This window comes from Pseudonaja textilis, chromosome Z, assembly GCF_049901715.1.
Source record: "Pseudonaja textilis isolate UNSWEBS1 chromosome Z, rPseTex1.2, whole genome shotgun sequence".
Lineage (NCBI taxonomy): Eukaryota > Metazoa > Chordata > Lepidosauria > Squamata > Elapidae > Pseudonaja > Pseudonaja textilis.
The window spans coordinates 37,165,097-37,183,958 of NC_142008.1; the positions used below are offsets into that span (position 1 = coordinate 37,165,097).

An 18,862-nucleotide genomic window follows, 5' to 3' on the forward strand; every position below is an offset into this window, starting at 1 on the left:
GGAATGCTTAACCTGGATTGCGATAGCATAGTAATTAATTATTTATATTTAATTTATATATGTTCCCCAACTGCAAAGTGACTCTGGACAGTTTTCAACTGGATAGAAACATAAGGACAAAGAATAAAATCCAACAATCATTCAATACTTAAAAAAAGACTAAAAGTGTGAGCGCTGTCCACTGTTGTACAGGTAGTCCTTGACTTACAACGTTCATTTAATGACCATTCAAGGTGACAATGGCATTGAAAAATAGGACTTATGAACATTTTTCACAAATGTAATATATACAGCATCTCCATGATAATGTGATCAGAATTCAGATGCTTGTCGTGTTCATATTTAAGGCTTGCTGTGCCTGAAGGTCATATCAATGGGGAAGCCAGATTCACTTAACAACTGGTTACTAACATCAACTACAATGATTCACTTAACAACTGTGCCAAGAAAAGTAAAAAAAATAGGGTAAAACATAGTTAACAAATTTCTCACTTAACAGAAATTTTGGGCTTAACTTCTGGTCATAAATTGAGGATTACCTGTCGCTGCTGAGAAATCTTATTACCAAGATTATGCATCAGAACACTATGGTATATAAACTAGGCCAACAAGGATAGTGTGGGTTGTTGTTCATAGTCTTGATCTTAATTCAGATCTTCACACACCCATAGTAACTTCTGGGCATCATGGCTAAAGAGTTATTAACTTATTTCAGAAGAGGATACCTTCACCTATCTCACTACTAATGTTGATGTTCTGTCTTAGTGAATCTAAAACCAAAAAAAAAATATTTTATTAATATAATTTATTTATTTATCAAGACCCCTTTTGATGTTAAACCTGAAGAAAGGTATTTGGGGCGCCCAGAGCAGCTGACAGGTGGGCCCTCCTGCCCAGCGGCGGAGCTTTCGCCAAGGCAGTGAGCACCTCCCCACCAGACCCTCCGCTCATCCCGCCAGGGCTGCGCCAGAGCTGTGCTGGCTGGGCAGAGCCGGGAAAGCGAGCTGCGGATGCGCGCCCGCCTGCCAAGCGAAAAAGCTGGGCCAACCCAAGCTTGGCTTCCTTCCCAAGTCCCTCCAGCCCAAATCTGAAGGGGCCACCGGGAGAGGCTGCCCGAGGCAGTGATAGTGCCTACCCATCCATGGACAGAGAGGCAAGGTGACAGCAGTGCTGCTTCCCTAGCCGGTGGGTCCGGCTGAGAGAGCCCAAAGCCACCCGTCCTTTCCACCCCTCTTCCAGCCTGTCCCCATCCCCATGCATCTCCAAACGCGCCGGCAGCTCCAAACGCTGCAGTGGCACGGGCATCAGGCAGAGGCGCTCTTTGGCGGGGCTCAGCTCGGAGGAGGACATAGCGTAGGCCTTGCCTCCCTGTCCATGGATGGGTGGGCGCTATCACTGCCTCAGGTGGCCTCTCCCAGTGGCCCCTTTGGGTTCGGGCTGGAGGGACTTGGGAAGGAAGCCAAGCTCGGACTCTTTCGCTTGGCAGGCGGGCGCGCACCCACAGCTCACTTTCCCGGCTCTGCCCAGCCCACACAGCTCTGGCGGGATGAGCGGAGAGTCCGGCGGGAGGCGCTTGCTGCCTTGGCGAGAGCTCTGCTGCCAAGCAGGAGGGCCTGTCTGTCAGCTGCGCTGGGTGGCCCAGGCGAAGCTCTTCGTGCTCTGCCCGGTGCCAGGCAGGGATGGTGGCTGGGTGCTTCTCCTGGGGTGGGCCAATCCTACGCTGCGGCCCCGGGAGATTCGCCTCCCCACGTGGGGTTGGGGTGCCCTCTCAAGCAGGGGAGTATTTGTCGTACCGGTAGCAGGGCGTCATTTTTAAAATAATTGGCTTTGCCTTCGAAGGCGAAGGGAAGGCAGCGACAGGAGCGCCTGAAGCCGAGTGTCTCCGCCGGGCTCCGGTTGCAGGGAGGAGCACATGGCTGCGCCAAACACCACGGCGTTGCTCTAAATGTCATGGCAGCACGGGGAGAAGGGAAAGCAACAGTGGTGGAAGGTCTCCCAATACAAAGTACCCCACCAACACCAACGTCAACATCCAAGCCATCGATGCCCGCCCGCCCGAGGATGCAAGGGGGGCGTAATTAAGTCACCCCCCGAAAAGATAACCTAGCCATTTTTTCGGGGGTCAAAAAAAAAATAAGGCCTGGCCTTATTTTATGAGAAACATGGTAATTTCAGTTTCCAAACTATCCTCATTGGCTGATTTAGTTGCTATGTCTATTGGCTGATCTTGTTACCAAGTTTTATTCCAGTTCATGAATATACTCTGACAAATTCCTGCACGTAGACTAGTGTCTAAACTTCTGGACCTTGGACTTTCTAATTCAATCTGCCTTTGGATTATGGATTTCCTGTCTGGCCACTCACAGAGAGTCAGATTAGGTAATCATACCTCTTCAGCCCTTATTCTTAACACTGGTATACCACAAGGTTGTGTGCTGAGTCCCTTACTCTATACTCTTTATGTGCATGACTGCATTCTCACTCACGCTAGTAATACTATTGCTAAATTTGCAGATGATACAACAGTGGTGGGACTCATCTCCGGGGTGGGGCGGAGGGGAGGATGAGTCTGCCTACTGTTGGAAGAAATATCCTTCTGGTTTCAGTTCCAAGTGGGGAAAAAGACACTGGAAACATGAAGGCTGTTTGGAAGGTTTAATGGTGGACAGGAGGACCACATGGCTTGAAACTCCAAAGAAGGATGATCACATGCTCCAAGGTGAAGGAAAAGAGAAGGAAGGACTGATATGCTGAGAGTGCCTGGGTTTTATAACCTTCGTTGGGATTTGAATTGGAGCTTGTATTCTGATTGGTTGTCAGACTCCCATGAGGCCATGCAGGGGCAACTCTGTAGGCTGTCCTGAGTTCCAGGCTTGGTTAAGCCTTGCTGAATGATGCTGAATGACTGAAAGAGCTTTTGAGCAATTGCTATAGCTTTACCTGGAGATCTTTGTTATGTAAAGTATTTTGGCCGAGGCCTTAATGGCCCACTGATTAACATAGGTGGGGGTGAGCTTCTGCTTCTGAGGTGAGTTTCTGCTTCTGAATTTCTACTCTTCTAAGGGGAAATATTCTACCTTTTTAATATTTCCCAGGATATTTCATTTTTCTAGGAGATGGGTGGGTGCTAACTTCCTACGCTACCAAGATGAGGTGGACCGGTTGCTTTCGTGGTGTGGAGACAATAACTTGGTCCTCAACACCAATAAGACCAAGGAGCTTATAGTGGATTATAGAAAGAACAGATCAGACATCCAGCCCTTGCTTATTAATGGAGACCAAGTGGAAAAAGTGGCCAGTTTTAAATTTCTGGGTGTTATCATAAAAGAGGACCTGACCTCACATTGCAGCAGTGGTCAAAAGGGCCCAGCAGAGATTATACTACTTGAGACTTCTCAGGAAAAACAACTGAATGAAAAACTGCTAGTGATTTTCTACCGCTGCACCATAGAGAACATTTTAACATACTGCACCTCTGTATGGTTTGCCAATTGCACAGTGGCAGATAGGAAAGCTCTCCATTTGGTTAACGTCATTGCCCAGAAGATTATTGGTTGCCCTCTCTCCGCTTTGGAAGAGCTTTATAGCTCTCACTGCCTTAAGAAAGTTCAAGACATTCTCAAAGATCCATCTCATCCTGGGAACCCTTTTTTTAAACTATTACCATTTGGCAGATGGTACAGAATAATAAAAACAAGGAGAAATAGGCTGAACAACAGCTTGTATCCCAGGGCAGTAGCTCTTTTGAATTCTGCTGTATAGTGCAGTTTGTTGCAATGTACTGGTACTGACTGTTACGCTAAACGTGGCAATGCTCAACCTTGTAAAAGTGATGGATAGACAATGGAATGTAGCCATGTGATAAGGTGCTGTGTGGAAAAGTACTGGCTGGAGAAACGGAGAAATGAGAGTAATATGGGAGAAACGAAAGTTATGGAGATAAGAGTAATTGGGAGGAGCTAAGAAGTAGGAGCATAAGATACCAGCTATGGCATAGGTTTGCATTAGCATAATTATGTAGAAAGCTTCTTTGTCCTGCTATGACGTATGCATGTAGCCTATAAAAGGAGTACCCACCATTATTAAAGTGCCTTTTCATCCCGAGTAAACACTGGTGCCGTGTGTTTATTTATTTACCATGAGAAGGCCCAGGGCTCTGAGTTCAGACCCTGTCGTCGCCAGGAGGCAGGCAGTGAAAAGCTGCAACTGGTGACCCCGACGTGATCCAGCAGGACGAGCCAGCTGCAGCCCAGGGATGCCGTTTGGTGTTACGGGTCCCTCTCCAGGAATCTTCAGCAAGGAAGATATCCTTCCATAGCAAAGCTGCATCTGGCTGCATCCTCACAACGTGGAAAAGCTCACAACATGACTTCAGGAAGAAGTGTGTTGCCCTGACTTCCATCTTATTGCACTGGAGGATCAGCAAGCGCGTCGTAAGTATGGGCTCCCCAATTTTGAAGGCTCTGTCCAAGCATGTGGAAGAGCGTCACTTTTTAGTCAGGAAGGCGAACCAATCGCAGAAACTTAGCGGCACAACTATATATCCTATATCTAAAAAAGCCATCATTAAGTTTCTTGTGTTCCTTCAAAAAAATTGCCCCGCTTATCCAGAAGGTAGCACTCTTAAACAATCTATTTGGGAAGAAATAGAAAAATACATCCACGAGCCTCCGCGAGCCCCCCCTGAAATCCTTTACGCCTGGAGAGCTCTTATGAATGCTATTAATATTCTTTATCCTCCCTCTGACTTAATTCCTGATCCAATTCTTGATCAAAATTCAGATCAGCCTCCTCCATCTCCTAAAAATTCCCTGTCTTCTCCGGAAAAAACTTCTCCACCTCCTGATCCCCCACTCCCTCCTCCTTCTTGTCCTTCTTCTTGTCCTCCTCCCTATAATCCTTCTCTTGTTTCTGCTGTTAACCCTATCCACTCCGATGATCTTCCTGCTTCCTTGCCTGTTCGTAATACCTTTCAGGAAACGCTGATTCAAGGAAAAATAGATCCGGAGGACCTCTCTTGTTTTCCCATGGTCCTCCAAGCCCCGGCAAGTGGTGGAAATGCAAATCCTGCTCCTCAATCTCTGCTTTTAACATCTTCCCAACTTGCCGCTTGGCACAATGATGAGATTCAGATGGGAGCAGAGGTTTATCCCATCATGAGAAATGCTGCTTTAAATGCCTTTCGCAGGGTCCCTGATCCTTCTCAACCTTCTTTGTCTTTTAACAAAATTCTTCAAGGACCATGGTAGCAGAGCGGGGCCTGCAGCTAGCCCCACCCCCAAGGCTGCATCCCCCCTTCACACAAACAGCTTCCTCTGTTCTGCTTTCAACTACTTTCATCTATGAGGATCCTGGATCTCTCCCTCTGGCAGTCACGCTCCCCCGCCCGCTCTCACCTCACACGCCCATCTTACTCATCCCAAACTCCTCTTTGATCATGGAAGGGGTGGTCGCTGCCCCCTTTCTTTATGACTCATCTGCTCTTAATTGCCTCTCTCTAGCAGTTGGAGGTGATAGACTTTTTTCATTGCCTGTTAACACTATAGTAGCCACTCTTATTACTGCAACCCTTTCCCCTCTATTCCATGCCCTCACGGGCTTGATCGCATCATCCCTAACTGTCTGCTCTTCTTGGCTGTCTTGCCCACACCAGCCCTTTTCACAGCCATTCTTTTCCAAATTGATCCCAAGACAAAAAAGCTATACATCATCGAATGGCTTCACCTCCCTCACACTCCTAGAGCAACTGTCACCTCTAGAGCCCTTCAGCTCGCTCTGCTTTGTATCAAGGGACGTCACCGAGCAAAGGCTTTGCTCGCTCACAATCTTCAAGCTATACACATTCCTTTCAAACTCTCTCAATGGGAACCCCTTTTTCAGACGTCAGATGTATTACAGGACGCTCTGGAAAATTGGATTGGTCCCATCTCCTGTCATCTCCCTTCTGACCCCCGTTTGCAGCTAATTAAAACGATACCTATTACCTCTTCCTCTCCAGTAGTTGCTTTTCCATTAATTCAAGCCATCACAGTTTTCACTGATGGCTCTAAAACTCATGGTGCTTGTGTCTGGTATGATCAAAGTAACTGGCACAAGCAACTGACAAAGCCCCAATCATCGGCACAGCAAGCCGAATTAGCTGCTTTTAACTTAGCCTTGAAGACATTTCCTGGACAACCAATTAACATCATAACGGATAGTCTATATGTCTCCCAATTGGTCTTACATATTTTTGAGGCATATCTATCTCCTTCTATACAACCATCATTAATGACACTGTTGCTTCAGCTGCAAATGCTCATTCAATCTAGGACCCATTCTCTATTTGTAGCCCACATACGCAGTCACCAACATCTCCCAGGTTTCCTTTCAGAAGGGAACCAGGTAGCTGATACTGCTTGTAAAGTACTTCCCATCAGTATTAAGATGCCTCAACCTTCCCCTCTATTAGCAGGGGAAAGTCATAGTTATTTTCATCAAAACAAAAAGGCTCTGGTTAAACAATTTGGCATTTCTCTGGAAGAAGCAACCGCAATCATACAACAATGCCCCACTTGCAGTTTGCAAGCAAAAACTCTCCCTCAAGGGATTAATCCCAGGGGCATAGAGGCTTGTGAGACATGGCAAATGGATGTCACTCAATTCTCACCTTTTGCCCCTTGGAAATACCTTCACGTGTCTATTGACACCTATTCAGGGTTCATCATGGCAACCCCTCAAAGGGGAGAAACGTCAAAGCACGTTATCAATCATTGTATTCGGACCTTCGTAGTACTGGGACCGCCAAAAAATCTAAAAACAGATAATGCACCAGCCTATATCAGCTCTCAATTCTCTGAGTTCTGCCATCACTGGTCCATTATCCACATTATCCATTGGGATCGCCTACAATAGCCAGGGGCAAGCTATAGTTGAAAGGGCTCACCAAACCTTAAAATTGGCATTACAACGATACATGGGGTCAAAAGGCCTTAAGGGCCCCCCTAGCCTCCCAGTATTACAAAATGTGTTAAATGTTTGTCTGTATACGCTTAACTTCCTCAATCTCACTGGCACCCCTCCCCTGTCTGCTGCGTCTTGACACTTTACTAAACCACCTGTTCCCACTTCGAGACCACTTGTCTATTATAGACAGTTACCTGATCCTGCGTGGAAAGGACCTGCCGAATTGATCACCTGGGGTCGAGGCTACGCGGCAGTCCAGCTTCCTGACAGAACTCTCTGGGTTCCTGCAAGGTGTGTCCGCCCATATCACCGCCCACAACCAGCGGAGCCATCATCCCAAAAAGATGACAGCACTCTTCTTCTTCCTGCTTGGCTGTTCGCTTCGCTGGACTGATGGGACATCCACCAGCCTTAACGCCCATAGGCCATACAACATCACATGGGTCATCAAGGACGCTTATGGACAAATACTCAACTCTACAACTAATTACACCATGATTTCTTCTTATTTCCCCAAATTACATTTTGACTTTGCTGAAATGATTATGTATTATTGACAAAAAAATTCCTTTTGTATTCAGATACAATTGCTTCCCAAAATTGATGTATATAACTCAGAAGATTTTGTTTCTTTACTAGAACCTAGACAATATAACCTTAGGGCAAAAAGAGAAGTAGTAACTGCTTTGACCTTAGCTGTACTGCTGGGGTTGGGGGCTTCTGGGACGGCCACAGGTATAGCTGGCCTTGTTACTTCTGATCAGCATTTTCGCCATTTAAGCGCCACCATAGATGCAGACTTACGCCGCATTGAACAATCTATAGTTGCTTTACAGAACTCCCTCACTTCCCTATCTGAAGTTGTCTTACAGAATAGAAGAGGTTTAGATTTGTTGTTCCTCAAGCAGGGTGGGTTATGTGCAGCACTGAAAGAAGAATGTTGTTTTTATGCAGATAGTTCAGGAGTGGTTTTAGATTCTATGAAAGAGTTAGACACGAGACTAAAAAAAAGGCAAAGAGAACGAGAGGCTCAACACACATGGTATCAGGGTCTGTTCAACTTCTCCCCATGGTTAACCACCTTAGTATCTGCCATTGCTGGTCCTCTTATTCTCCTACTTGTGCTCTGTACCATTGGCCCTTGTATTTTGGGCAAAGTTTTGGCCTTCTTAAAAGGCAGATTAAGCCAGTTGGATTCCAACCTGTCACGAACTCAAAAACAGGTAAATACTCTCATATCCCATACACAAGAAAAGCAACCTTTGTTATCATTCTCCTCGGACTCAGACAACGATGAAATCATCAAAAGTGTTGGTAAGGATAAAACATGCATCCTAATGCATTTGCAAGCCTCAGACTCAGAAGAGGAGGGGGCGAGCAAGAATTACCATTAGGTAGTGTTGATATCACTTTCCAAAATAAATAAAAACAGAGGAGATGTTGCAATGTACTGGTACTGACTGTTACGCTAAACGTGGCAATGCTCAACCTTGTAAAAGTGATGGATGGACAATGGAATGTAGCCATGTGATAAGGTGCTGTGTGGAAAAGTACTGGCTGGAGAAACGGAGAAATGAGAGTAATATGGGAGAAACGAAAGTTATGGAGATAAGAGTAACTGGGAGGAGCTAAGAAGTAGGAGCATAAGATACCAGCTATGGCATAGGTTTGCATTAGCATAATTATGTAGAAAGCTTCTTTGTCCTGCTATGACGTATGCATGTAGCCTATAAAAGGAGTACCCACCATTATTAAAGTGCCTTTTCATCCCGAGTAAACACTGGTGCCGTGTGTTTATTTATTTACCATGAGAAAGCCCAGGGCTCTGAGTTCAGACCCTGTCGTCGCCAGGAGGCAGGCAGTGAAAAGCCACAGCAGTTGGTGCGGTGTCAGGGATTTTCGGTTCAATGTGTGGAGGGTGAAAGATGTGTGTGTATTTATTGTCATGGTCATGGTCATGATGTGCACTGAAGATGGTGTTTGATTTCGTTGTACGAGGTGCAATGACAATAAAGTAAATTAAATTAAAATCAGTTAAGTTCACTTTGGCCCAGTTAACCAATTTATGCAGTTCAGTTCTATGGGTTTGCACAACTATGCCATAAACTAATAATACACAAGCTGGATTTATATAATGGGGTAGACTAAAATATGGGTGGTTAGTTTGTGGTTCAGTGCCTCATGCAAAGACTATTGTGAGGTGAAATATCTAATTAACTGCAAACTACCAATATTTACAGGGGCATCATAAAATCATGGAAGGGGAAGATTTGTACCATCAACCCAATCCCCACTTCATATAAGAATCCGAATTAAAGCATCTCAGATATGTCACTAGATACTCCACTTAATTCATGTGTTTAATTTTTGGTTCAATGTGCAATCTAATATATTGGGATTACGTAGATCATGACTGAGCTATGATAAATATGTGTGAACATAACAGAACCATAATCTTTGTGCAGTTTATCCTTCTTTTGAAGTGTTTTGTTTGTAAAGTTCATATACTGTAGAAAACGCTGAAAAGATTTTAAAAAATAAATAAAAAATTTCTAAAAATTTAAAAAATAGAAACAAAGGTAGAATTCATTGTAAATTCAGTAAATGTAGTGCAAAAATAATGCACTATAATAATTCAACGTAGTTTTAAAACTAGGAGCAAAAATTAACATTTCAAACGTGTGTCTTACGTTGCCTTTGTTTTGCTCCACCCCGCCCCATGGTAATTTTACCCTCTTTCCACTAGCAGCCGGAACTGCGGCCTGGATATGATTCAATTGCTGTTTTCCCTATGTGCTGCAAAGGTAGGAGGTGCTGACTGAAATCTATGCTGGGTTGAGGGGACGCTTTCTCTCTGTGTGGTACCGCTGGCAGGTTGTAAGAGGTTCGATGGTTACTTATCGCTCGCACTTGGGTTTAGAGAACACATCTGGGGAAGGAGAGAAAGAGATCGTGTGCCGGAAGGGCGGACGAGATTTTGGTGACTGTCCGTTGTCAGCTTTTCCTGCGCGGTAAAACCCATGGAGAGAAAAAAAAATGGATAGGCGACGAATGGATTTGTTTGAGTCGCTGGGTGAAAAACATTTGTTTTTCTAAGGCACGATTCGGGGCGTGTACAGAGGTATGTTGGTATGACGAGCAAGCCAAGTTCTAACCTAGTGTCTGACGCGAACTCAATTTGTGCGTCTAGTTTTTGGTTCAATTTGCAATCCAATATACTGGGGTTAAGTAAATCATGGTTAAGCTATGATCATGTGTGTGAACATACGCAACCATAGTCTTTGTTTTCTTAAGTACAATGGCGACTTTGCACGTTCTTTATGCCTTATAAAGGTTGTTTCCTTGATAACTTTCCTAAAATAATTATTAGTATTTCACTTCCTTGCTCCTTGAATTATCTTGTGCCTTCAGGCAAGTTTCCCCAGCCTATCTATATTGCAGATTTTGAAATATAGATTGTAAGCATTTTTTAATACCTCTTCCTCCTGGTAGATTTAATTTTACATGGTAACATCTTTAAAAGCATGTTGTATAAGTACTTAAGTTTAACTTGATTGAAAATATGTAATTTTATAAAGTTAAATGTTATTTTTATGATGTCAATGGGACATGTAAACTTAGATGGAGACTAACCTGCTGGCAGATTTTAAATTATTTCAATTTAATAGTGTTTACTACATCTTAAAATAATTTTCTATCTGATTACAAATAGGGAACATTGGTTTCTTTCTGTTGGTGTAATTATATCAGTTGCAAAGTTGCAAATTTTGATTATATACAAATAACCTTTGGCCAGTAATAAGTAACTTGATAATATATAAACGCTATTGTAAGGTTAATAATGTATTTGCATTTTGAAAGAGTCTCATAAAGATCAAAAGACCACCTATTAAATAGCTGTGTGTATGTAAATCTGAACTTTACATACAATCCTCATTTTTTTCATGCTTATGTCTTGCTGAACAAAACACAGGAATTTTGAGAGAATTGTTTCTTATAAACTAGTATAAATTGGGGTTTGGGCAGTTTGGAATATGTGATTTTGGATGTTTTTCATCTTTAGTATCATTTTCCTGGTTAGTCTAGAGAATCATAAAATGTATGTTTGAAGTGCCAACATGCCTTTTAAAATTTCTTCTCATGCCTATATTTATAATAGTAATAACCTAAACAAATTTTCATATTTTTAAAATTCTTTTTCCTCAGGTGTTTCTCCCTTTCATAAATGGTTATCATTTGACCAGCAAAATGTGCTACTCTTAATTCTGAAAAATAAGAACTGCATTAGACTGACTAAATGCAATGGATTAAATAAATAATCCTTGAGTTTACTCAAAATGATATTGAGCTGAGCATGGATGCAATCGTCTTGGAATATTGGTTAGTTAAGGACAGCACCAACTAAAGCAGCAGGATTATAAAATGGTAGGTGTTCCTAATTTATTATCTTGAAAAGTACTTATTTTATATGTTGACAATATGCAACCTTTATTCATATTAACAGAGTTATCTGCAGTGGAAAACTATCAGATAAAATACTGTTTAGATGTAATTCCTACTTAAGTAGTTCTGGTTTTTTTCCGTAATGGGGCTTATTCTAAAGTGTCTGGATGTAGCTTCTGTTTACTCTCACTATTAACGAAGCTCTGCTTAGCAGCATCAATTCCAATATTCCTGGTTGCAGTTGTTAAAAGGACCTAATTTTATTCTTGTCATTCCATGCTGACCTCTTTTTCAACTCTCCCAAGGACCATCTCCCCCCCCCCCATCTCTGCCCTTTTGGCTGCCCTGCACTCTGCTGCATAGCCTACAAACCCCAGCTGACCTTTGCCATCTTCTTCTTGCTATTGATGAGGTGCACCTGGGTAAGGCAGCTGGTAGTCCTTGGAAGACATTGTGAAAGACCTGCAGCTGCCTTGGTGAGGCATACTTCTTCACAGCAGGAAATAAAATATGGCAAAGTCAGTTGGGGAAGCCTGGTAGGTGATGGTGGCAGAGGAAAAGGTGTCCAAAAGGGCAGAGGTGAGGCGGAGACAGGTGAGTGGAGAAGATTGATGTGCACACTGCTGCCATAAATGCAGGTGGACTGCCAAGCACATAAATTTAGATCATGTGACCACAAGGGTTATAAATGCTAAGTTTTTGGCAGAGTGCTACAGGAAACAGTCCAGGCCAAAAATGGGATGCTGGGTGTGGGCTCGCGTGGCCACCCCATGCCCCATTTTGGCTTTCAGAGGTAGCACGGGTTGGTTCTTTACTATTTCCAGGCTGTTCCAGTGGGCCAGATTTAAACACCCTTGAGTTTGACATCCCTGCCATAGAGAATGAAAAAAAAGTTAACAAATAAATTTAGACATAATTTCTTAGGATTTCATATTGTAACTTAGCAGGATATAATTTAGATAGAAAGGATAATGGTTTATTTGCAGGGCTGATGAAATGGCTTGTTTTTCACCTTACTGTTGATGCTTTTTCTGATATAGTTAGTATTTAATCACTATTTTTGTAGCAATCTTTTCAGATAATGACATTGTTTTCATAGTACAGATGTAAAGTTGAAGTAGAGAGATTAAAACTTACACAAAGGTACCAAATAGTTCATCACTGGATATTTGTACCATAGATTTCCAATTCATGATTATATTGTTATTGTATACAATTATAGTTTGGAAAGTTACTAGATTTTTGTTCTTATATTGCCTGTATTCTCAGCAGTCATTTTACAGGGTTTCAATAATAATGCTCTAAATTATATAACACATTCCAAATTAATACTGTAGTTTATAAAAATAAACAATTTTGACACAAGTTTTTTGATAAAAAATTTCAGGAAACAAATGGAAATATTAGACAAAATAGTCTCCCCCGAAGACCAAGCATGCTGTGAAGATGTTTTGCAAAACAACTTACCTTGAAGATACAGTGACTTCACACTTACTACCTTCTACTGACATATTTAGCCTGCTCAGAGATGTTTTTTGCATTTTCTAGAAAAAATGTGTCCCAAAAATTGAGTTTATTGTTGCTAGTTTTTGGTTTTATCTGGGGCATAATGTTACTGCGCTACACCTTTCAGCATCCAAGACAACAGAGCAGTGCTGAATTGCGTGAACAAATTCTTGACTTAAGTAAAAGATACGTTAGAGCCCTAGCAGAAGAAAACAAGAATGTAATAAATGGTGATAATGGAGTTGCAATGGCGGGATATGGTAAGCCTACATAATCTCTGTAAATTCATCCTCAGTTTAGTGTTTCAAAATATATAAAACAATATTATTGTAAAAGCATAAGACATTTTTATATTTATAAAGTGAAACTACTGTTTGCTACATATTCAATGTTCTACTAAAGTTGAACATACTATAATAGCTTTCATTTCTAAGAAATATTAGACTGCCCTTAATATTAAAGAGCTTGTATATTGGCATTGGATATGGTATGTCTAGAAACATTTTGCGTTGAATAAGTTTTTGCCTAATAGTAAAAATGTAAAATTTCCAGAACTTTTGAAACAATGGAGGATTTGGGAGAAATTCAAATAAGATGTTTTTTAATTGATTACATATGAATAATGTTTTTCAAGGTATTGTTATGAAGGTTTACAGAGGTATATTAGATAAGTAACTTGTTTATTAGGCAACTCTAATTTATATGGTATATTTAGTGTTTTTGTTACAAAGGAAAGTTCTAGAGCAGAGGTCTCCAAACTTGGCAACTTTAGGACTTGTGGACTTCAACTCCCAGAATTCCTCGCTGGCTGAGGAATTCTCGGAGTTGAAGTCCACAAGTCTTAAAGTTGCCAAGTTTGGTGATCCCTGGTTAGAGCAGGGGTCGCCAACCTTTTGGACCTCAGGAACCAACAAACTCATAATTTTAGATCCCAGGGACCACTAACCGGTTCTGTAGGTGTGGCCTAATTTGTGGGTGTGGCTTGGTGGTCATGGGACTGTCTGGGCATGGCTTGTATGTAAATATTATAAATATTTATATAAATATTGAATTTTTTATAAAAGAGCAACTTTTACCCCAAATTAGGCAAAACAGGCAGATTGAGTTGCTCACAGAATCACAGAATCATTCAGTGATCTATCTATCTGCCATCGGCTAGCTCAGTCTCTCAAATTTGCTTGCTGTGAGTCTGCACTGAATTGCTTGCAAGCAAACCTTCAGTCCTAAGGGAGGTTCGGTTGTGCTGAGCCGAAGATCTAAAGACTAGCATTTCCTGCTTCCTAATTAATCTAAATCTCCCGGCACAGCAGAACAGATGATGGTTGGAAAAAGGAAAAATAGCAATTTAGCAGGCAAGTTTACCAGGTAAGGAGTAAGTGGGCAGGGAGAGTTCCTGCGGGCCATGTGGGCGGCGCAGCCTTGTGTTTCTGCCCAGCCTGGATTAACTGCTTTGTGGGGGTGCTTTGTGGTTGAGATTTCTCTGTGGCCCATCAAAATTTTCTCACAGCCCACCAGTGTGCCATGGGCCACCAGTTGATGACCACTGGTTTAGAGTCTTGTGCTCTAAGGAGTATAGTATGTATTTAACCTATTTAATAAGACTAAAGAAAAAAAATTAAAACTGAAAAATGAACATAAACAGTATATTTTAAAAGTTTGCATATGTTGTATTTTTTTCCATTACATTAAACAGATACAGAAAAAGTTGTATCCAGGAAAACAGTGAGAAAGCAACTATTTTGCCACATGAGATTTTGCCTGTGCAGTGTCACTTTCTGAATATACTTTTTTTCCCTTCTAGCTGATCTAAAAAGAACAATCGCAGTTCTTCTAGATGACATCTTGCAACGCTTGGTCAAACTGGAAAACAAGGTTGATTATATGGTTGTAAATGGTTCAGCAACAAATACTACAAATGGGAACTTAATGCCATCAACTACAAGCAAACGAGTAAATGCAGGACACAATATAAGATAATAGTCAAAATATTTTTTGCATAGGTGGAAGAGCTTTAGATCTAATCTTCAGTCGCAAATAGTTGGCTAAAGGCAGTCTACATCCAGTTGCAGCAGAAAAAAAATGAACATACAGAGAACCAATTTCTTTATCTTAAAATCTTTGTATTAAGAAAGTTGCTTCATAAAACAACATTGTACTGTAACTTTTTGAAAAAGGTATATTGGCAATAAAACTATTGTAGGAAGGTAAGTAGATAATATACACACAAAATATCAAAGGTCAAACTACCTAGAAAATTCCCTCAAAACAAAAGGAAAAAAGTTCTAACAATAGGAAAGAAAAACATGAAGAAATTGATGGAATGAATTGCAAACTATTCCTACTGCAACAGGCCAACCATCAGAAATGTTCTATATGAAAACCAAATCTTTGAAACTAAACAATATTTCTAGGGAGTGATCTCTTAGCAAAAGAAATTTTTTTTCCTGAGGTTGCCATTTAACAGTAACAAGGAATTTTGTTCTCTGCCTCATGGAGATGCTGCTCTCACAAACTGAGCAGCTGCCTAGCCTTTTGGCAGTTTCCCGCTCACGAATGGTACAAAGTTGGGATCCCACAACTCTTACACGAGCTCTAAATTGGGGACACTTATTTCGGCATCTTTACAGCCGTCTTCGGGCTCAACCAACCCTCCGGGAAGCTTTGAAGCAACAGCTGAAAAAAAAGAGCTTAATCAGGTTAGGTCACTTGAAGCGCTGCCCAGAGCTTCTGGGTTTAGCACTGCTGGAAAATCCGGCGTTGTCTTCTACCACCCGCCATAGTCTTTTCTGCAGCTTCTTGATCCCAGCAACTGGTGGAGCGGAGCCCTTCATCAGTCTACTGGCAAGACGCAGAGCTGCCTCTCAACTTCTTGCTCTCTTGGAACCTCCTATAAAAGGAACAGCTGGTATTGAACAATGGGAAGGGCTGCCAGTGAGAGTACAGGCTCAGATGCTGCTTTCACAACTACAAGGTGACGGAGATGGTGATGGGAACCAAGGTCGACCTTCCTCTGCCTTGTTAGACTCGTTGCCCTGTGGTTCCATGCTGTACCGAGTTGTGGCTGTGGCATTGATGGAGCCTGATGGGGAAGAGAAGGCCAAGATGTTGCTCCTCCCTTGGTTGCTGTTCGGAGACCCAGCTCGTCTCTTGTCCTTCTGCCGCTTTTTGTCTCCCCAGTGTTTGGCTTCACTTTGTGCCCGTTACTCTGAATTACTTGCTTCCTATTTGAGTTTCCTTTCATCCTGGGGAAACTGCCTCATTTATGATCCTCTGCATGGGAAATGGCAAACTAGTGATGTAAAAGAAGATGAAGTACCTTGGGAGGAGATGCAGGACCGTATCAGTTGCCTTTACCAGGAGTCAGAGCCTCTGGGCAGTGCAGTCCAGACTTGGCTAAGACAGCTCAAGGCCCAGGATGGGAACTTTGAAGTTAGGGGTCTGAGCATTTGGACTGACATTTTGCTGGATATGGAGATGCCTCATTTTGAAAGGAAACCTAACTTGCATTAATTAAAGATGTTGAGTAGAAAAGTATAGGTATTATACAAATCAAGTGTAAAATTCTATGATAATTACAGATAAAGTATACATTTAATATCTAAATAAATATAAATGGGAAACTAGCTTGATCTTATGAACTGGTTTACTAATCCATAGTGAAGAAGGAATGCCTTTAAAGTGAGCACTGTTAAGTATAGATAGGTTAAATATTTTAAAATTAGTAGGCAGATTTTTGTTCCAATTGAGATTTGTACCATCTCAAAGATGGTGATTCAAAGAGTGTCTTCTTTTTGCACTGTGAAATAGCTTGAGAAGGAATGTTTTAAAAATAGTTACACTTCAGAAAAATCTAAAGTAGCAATGTGCCAAAGTGTAATCTTGCTACAGAACTAGAGCAGTTGGTTAAAAAATTGTAATGTATATAACTATTCTAGAAACATTTAATACATGTATTTAGTAACTGAAGATATAACCTGTGATGGAGTCACATTAATTGGATGTTGAACACTATTAGCTTCTTATTCATTGCTTTCCTATTCAATATATTTTTACAGCTGATGATACATAGGGCATACTGTATCTTAAGTTACTCCTGAAATAAACACAAGAGGAGTGAGTTGAACTTTGACTATAAGAAGTGAGGCATTTTGATGTTTACTGAAAATCTATACTAAAGCAGTACAGTCTGTTATCCACACAATTCTTGTGAAGCAGTAATAACGATTTATAACCAAGATCTTTTAAATGAACTTGAAATAGGAACACAGAGGTCAGCATTGCCTTATATCCATGTTAGCCTTATAGAGGAGAATTGTGAAGGTGCTCTATAGTACAGTGTACATTCTTCATCATAAATTATAAAATGAAGTGCCAGTTTGGGTTTTGCACCTGTGTAGAATGATTTGTAGAAGGATCGTTCTGCTATTTTTGCTTAGAATATATTATGTGGTTTAAAAAATATTTAGAAAAAAAACAAGATTTGTGGTTCTAGATATAGTTTCAAATTATGTTCTTTTCATGACTGTAATATCTGAAAAGGTTAAATAAAATATATGTCCATGCTATGAGTCCCTATTGATCTTTTTCAAAAGTTTTAATTAGTTTTTTTCATTGTAATCCTGTAAAGCAGGGCTGTCAAACTCCTGGCCCGTGGGCCACACTCATGCCCAGTTTAGCAAAGGGGAGAAAGCCACGATATGTCATGTGACGCAGCTGTGACGATGTGAGTTTGACATGCTGTAAAGTAACATATATCCAGTTGCTAGTGTTGGTTTAATGTCTATCCGATAAATAAAACAAGAAAGTTTGGTTTAGTGATTAAGGTATCAAGTAAAAAGCAGGAACTTCTGAGTTTTAGTCCTAGGCAGCTGGGGAAACTTGTGCTAATTATTTTCAGTTTCAGGAGAAAAATGAAACTGCAGGGATGTATCCAAGGAGTCTCTAGGAATCAACATTGACTCAAAGAAAAAAATTAATAATAGAATAAAAGGGAGATCCTATGCCTACTTAGTTCTAAATATATCTTGCCAACCTATTCATTTACAGGTAGTCCCCAGCTTATCACAATTGAGCCCAAAACATGTATAAATAAAACTCAACATATATGTTCAACCATACGTACATAGTTTTTTATATATAATAAATAAAACTCAAAGCAGAGAACATATCTAAGGGTCCTGCTTCCTGCTGTACTTTCTCCATAACTATGTGAATGGATTGGGCTGGGCTGAGAGAAAGGGTCTGTCTAAAATCATTTAGACAGCTTTCATGGCTATGGCAGAATTTCGACCTCAACCTTGTGGTTTGTACACCAGCGTTTTATATTGTTTCTTAGCTTTGGCAACTTGGAAGACGTGAACTTCAATCCCAGAATTTTCTAAGGAGCATGCTGTGTGGGGAATTCTGGGAGTTGAAGTCCATATACCTTCAACCTGTCAAGTTTGTGAGATGCTGCCTTGCTACTGTATCAAACAGGCTCGGTTTATATAAAATACTAGCTCGATACCCTTGCTTCGCTATGAAACTATGTGGTCAGACTTAGTTTTTGGGGAGGAAAATAAGGTGGCGGAAATTCTGCCTCTGCTTACCAGCATCCATGGTATTCATCTGGCTAGCATCTTGCCAGTGTGTGAGACAGTTGAGGGCTGTTTGGAAACTGAAACAGTATTTGCTATGCGAACAAGAAGACAGCAAGGAGCCTTGGCATGGCTTAGGTCAACTTTTATACTAAAGCTGGTTGCTCCTGTGAAACTAAAACTGAAAGGGAAACTTCTCTGCTTGTATAGAATAGAACAGAACAGAATTCTTTATTGTCCAAGTGTGATTGGACAAGGAAAGAATTTGTCTTGATGCAAATGCTGTCAGTGTACATAAAAGAAAAGATACATTCGTCAAGAGTCAAAAATCATAAGATACAACAATAGTCATAGGGTACAATAAATCATACTAGGAAACACTCAATATAAAT

The 18,862-nt window shown here is 41.3% G+C and overlaps 2 protein-coding genes across 4 annotated transcripts; both read left to right on the forward strand.

Annotated features, from left to right (window-relative positions):
• Positions 1 to 9,656: 9,656 nt before the first annotated feature.
• On the forward strand, positions 9,657 to 17,457 carry CCDC126 (coiled-coil domain containing 126). 3 transcript variants are annotated; one of them, XM_026706408.2, is made up of 4 exons: positions 9,657 to 9,749; positions 11,152 to 11,370; positions 12,776 to 13,154; positions 14,696 to 17,457. In XM_026706408.2, the coding sequence occupies exons 3-4, from the start codon at positions 12,917 to 12,919 to the stop codon at positions 14,869 to 14,871; spliced, it is 414 nt and encodes a 137-aa protein (XP_026562193.1). In that variant the 5' UTR covers positions 9,657 to 9,749; positions 11,152 to 11,370; positions 12,776 to 12,916; the 3' UTR covers positions 14,872 to 17,457. The 3 variants fall into 3 exon arrangements, with proteins under 3 accessions (XP_026562193.1, XP_087773617.1, XP_026562192.1); XM_087917491.1 differs by having other exon boundaries at positions 9,741 to 9,829; XM_026706407.2 differs by having other exon boundaries at positions 9,747 to 10,066.
• FANCF (FA complementation group F) lies at positions 15,385 to 18,061 on the forward strand. Its single transcript, XM_026706405.2, has one exon. It carries the CDS (start codon positions 15,385 to 15,387, stop codon positions 16,402 to 16,404), a length of 1,020 nt encoding a protein of 339 aa, XP_026562190.1. The 3' UTR covers positions 16,405 to 18,061.
• The last annotated feature ends 801 nt before the right edge of the window (positions 18,062 to 18,862 follow it).

What these genes read in the sequence shown, in the direction of transcription:
- CCDC126 (XM_026706408.2), top strand. Translation starts at nt 12,917, where the DNA reads ATGTTTTTTGCATTTTCTAGAAAAAATGTGTCCCAAAAATTGAGTTTA. An exon ending in AGTTGCAATGGCGGGATATG is followed by an intron (nt 13,155 to 14,695) that starts GTAAGCCTACAT and finishes TTTCCCTTCTAG; the next exon opens with CTGATCTAAAAAGAACAATC.
- FANCF (XM_026706405.2), top strand. Translation starts at nt 15,385, where the DNA reads ATGGAGATGCTGCTCTCACAAACTGAGCAGCTGCCTAGCCTTTTGGCA.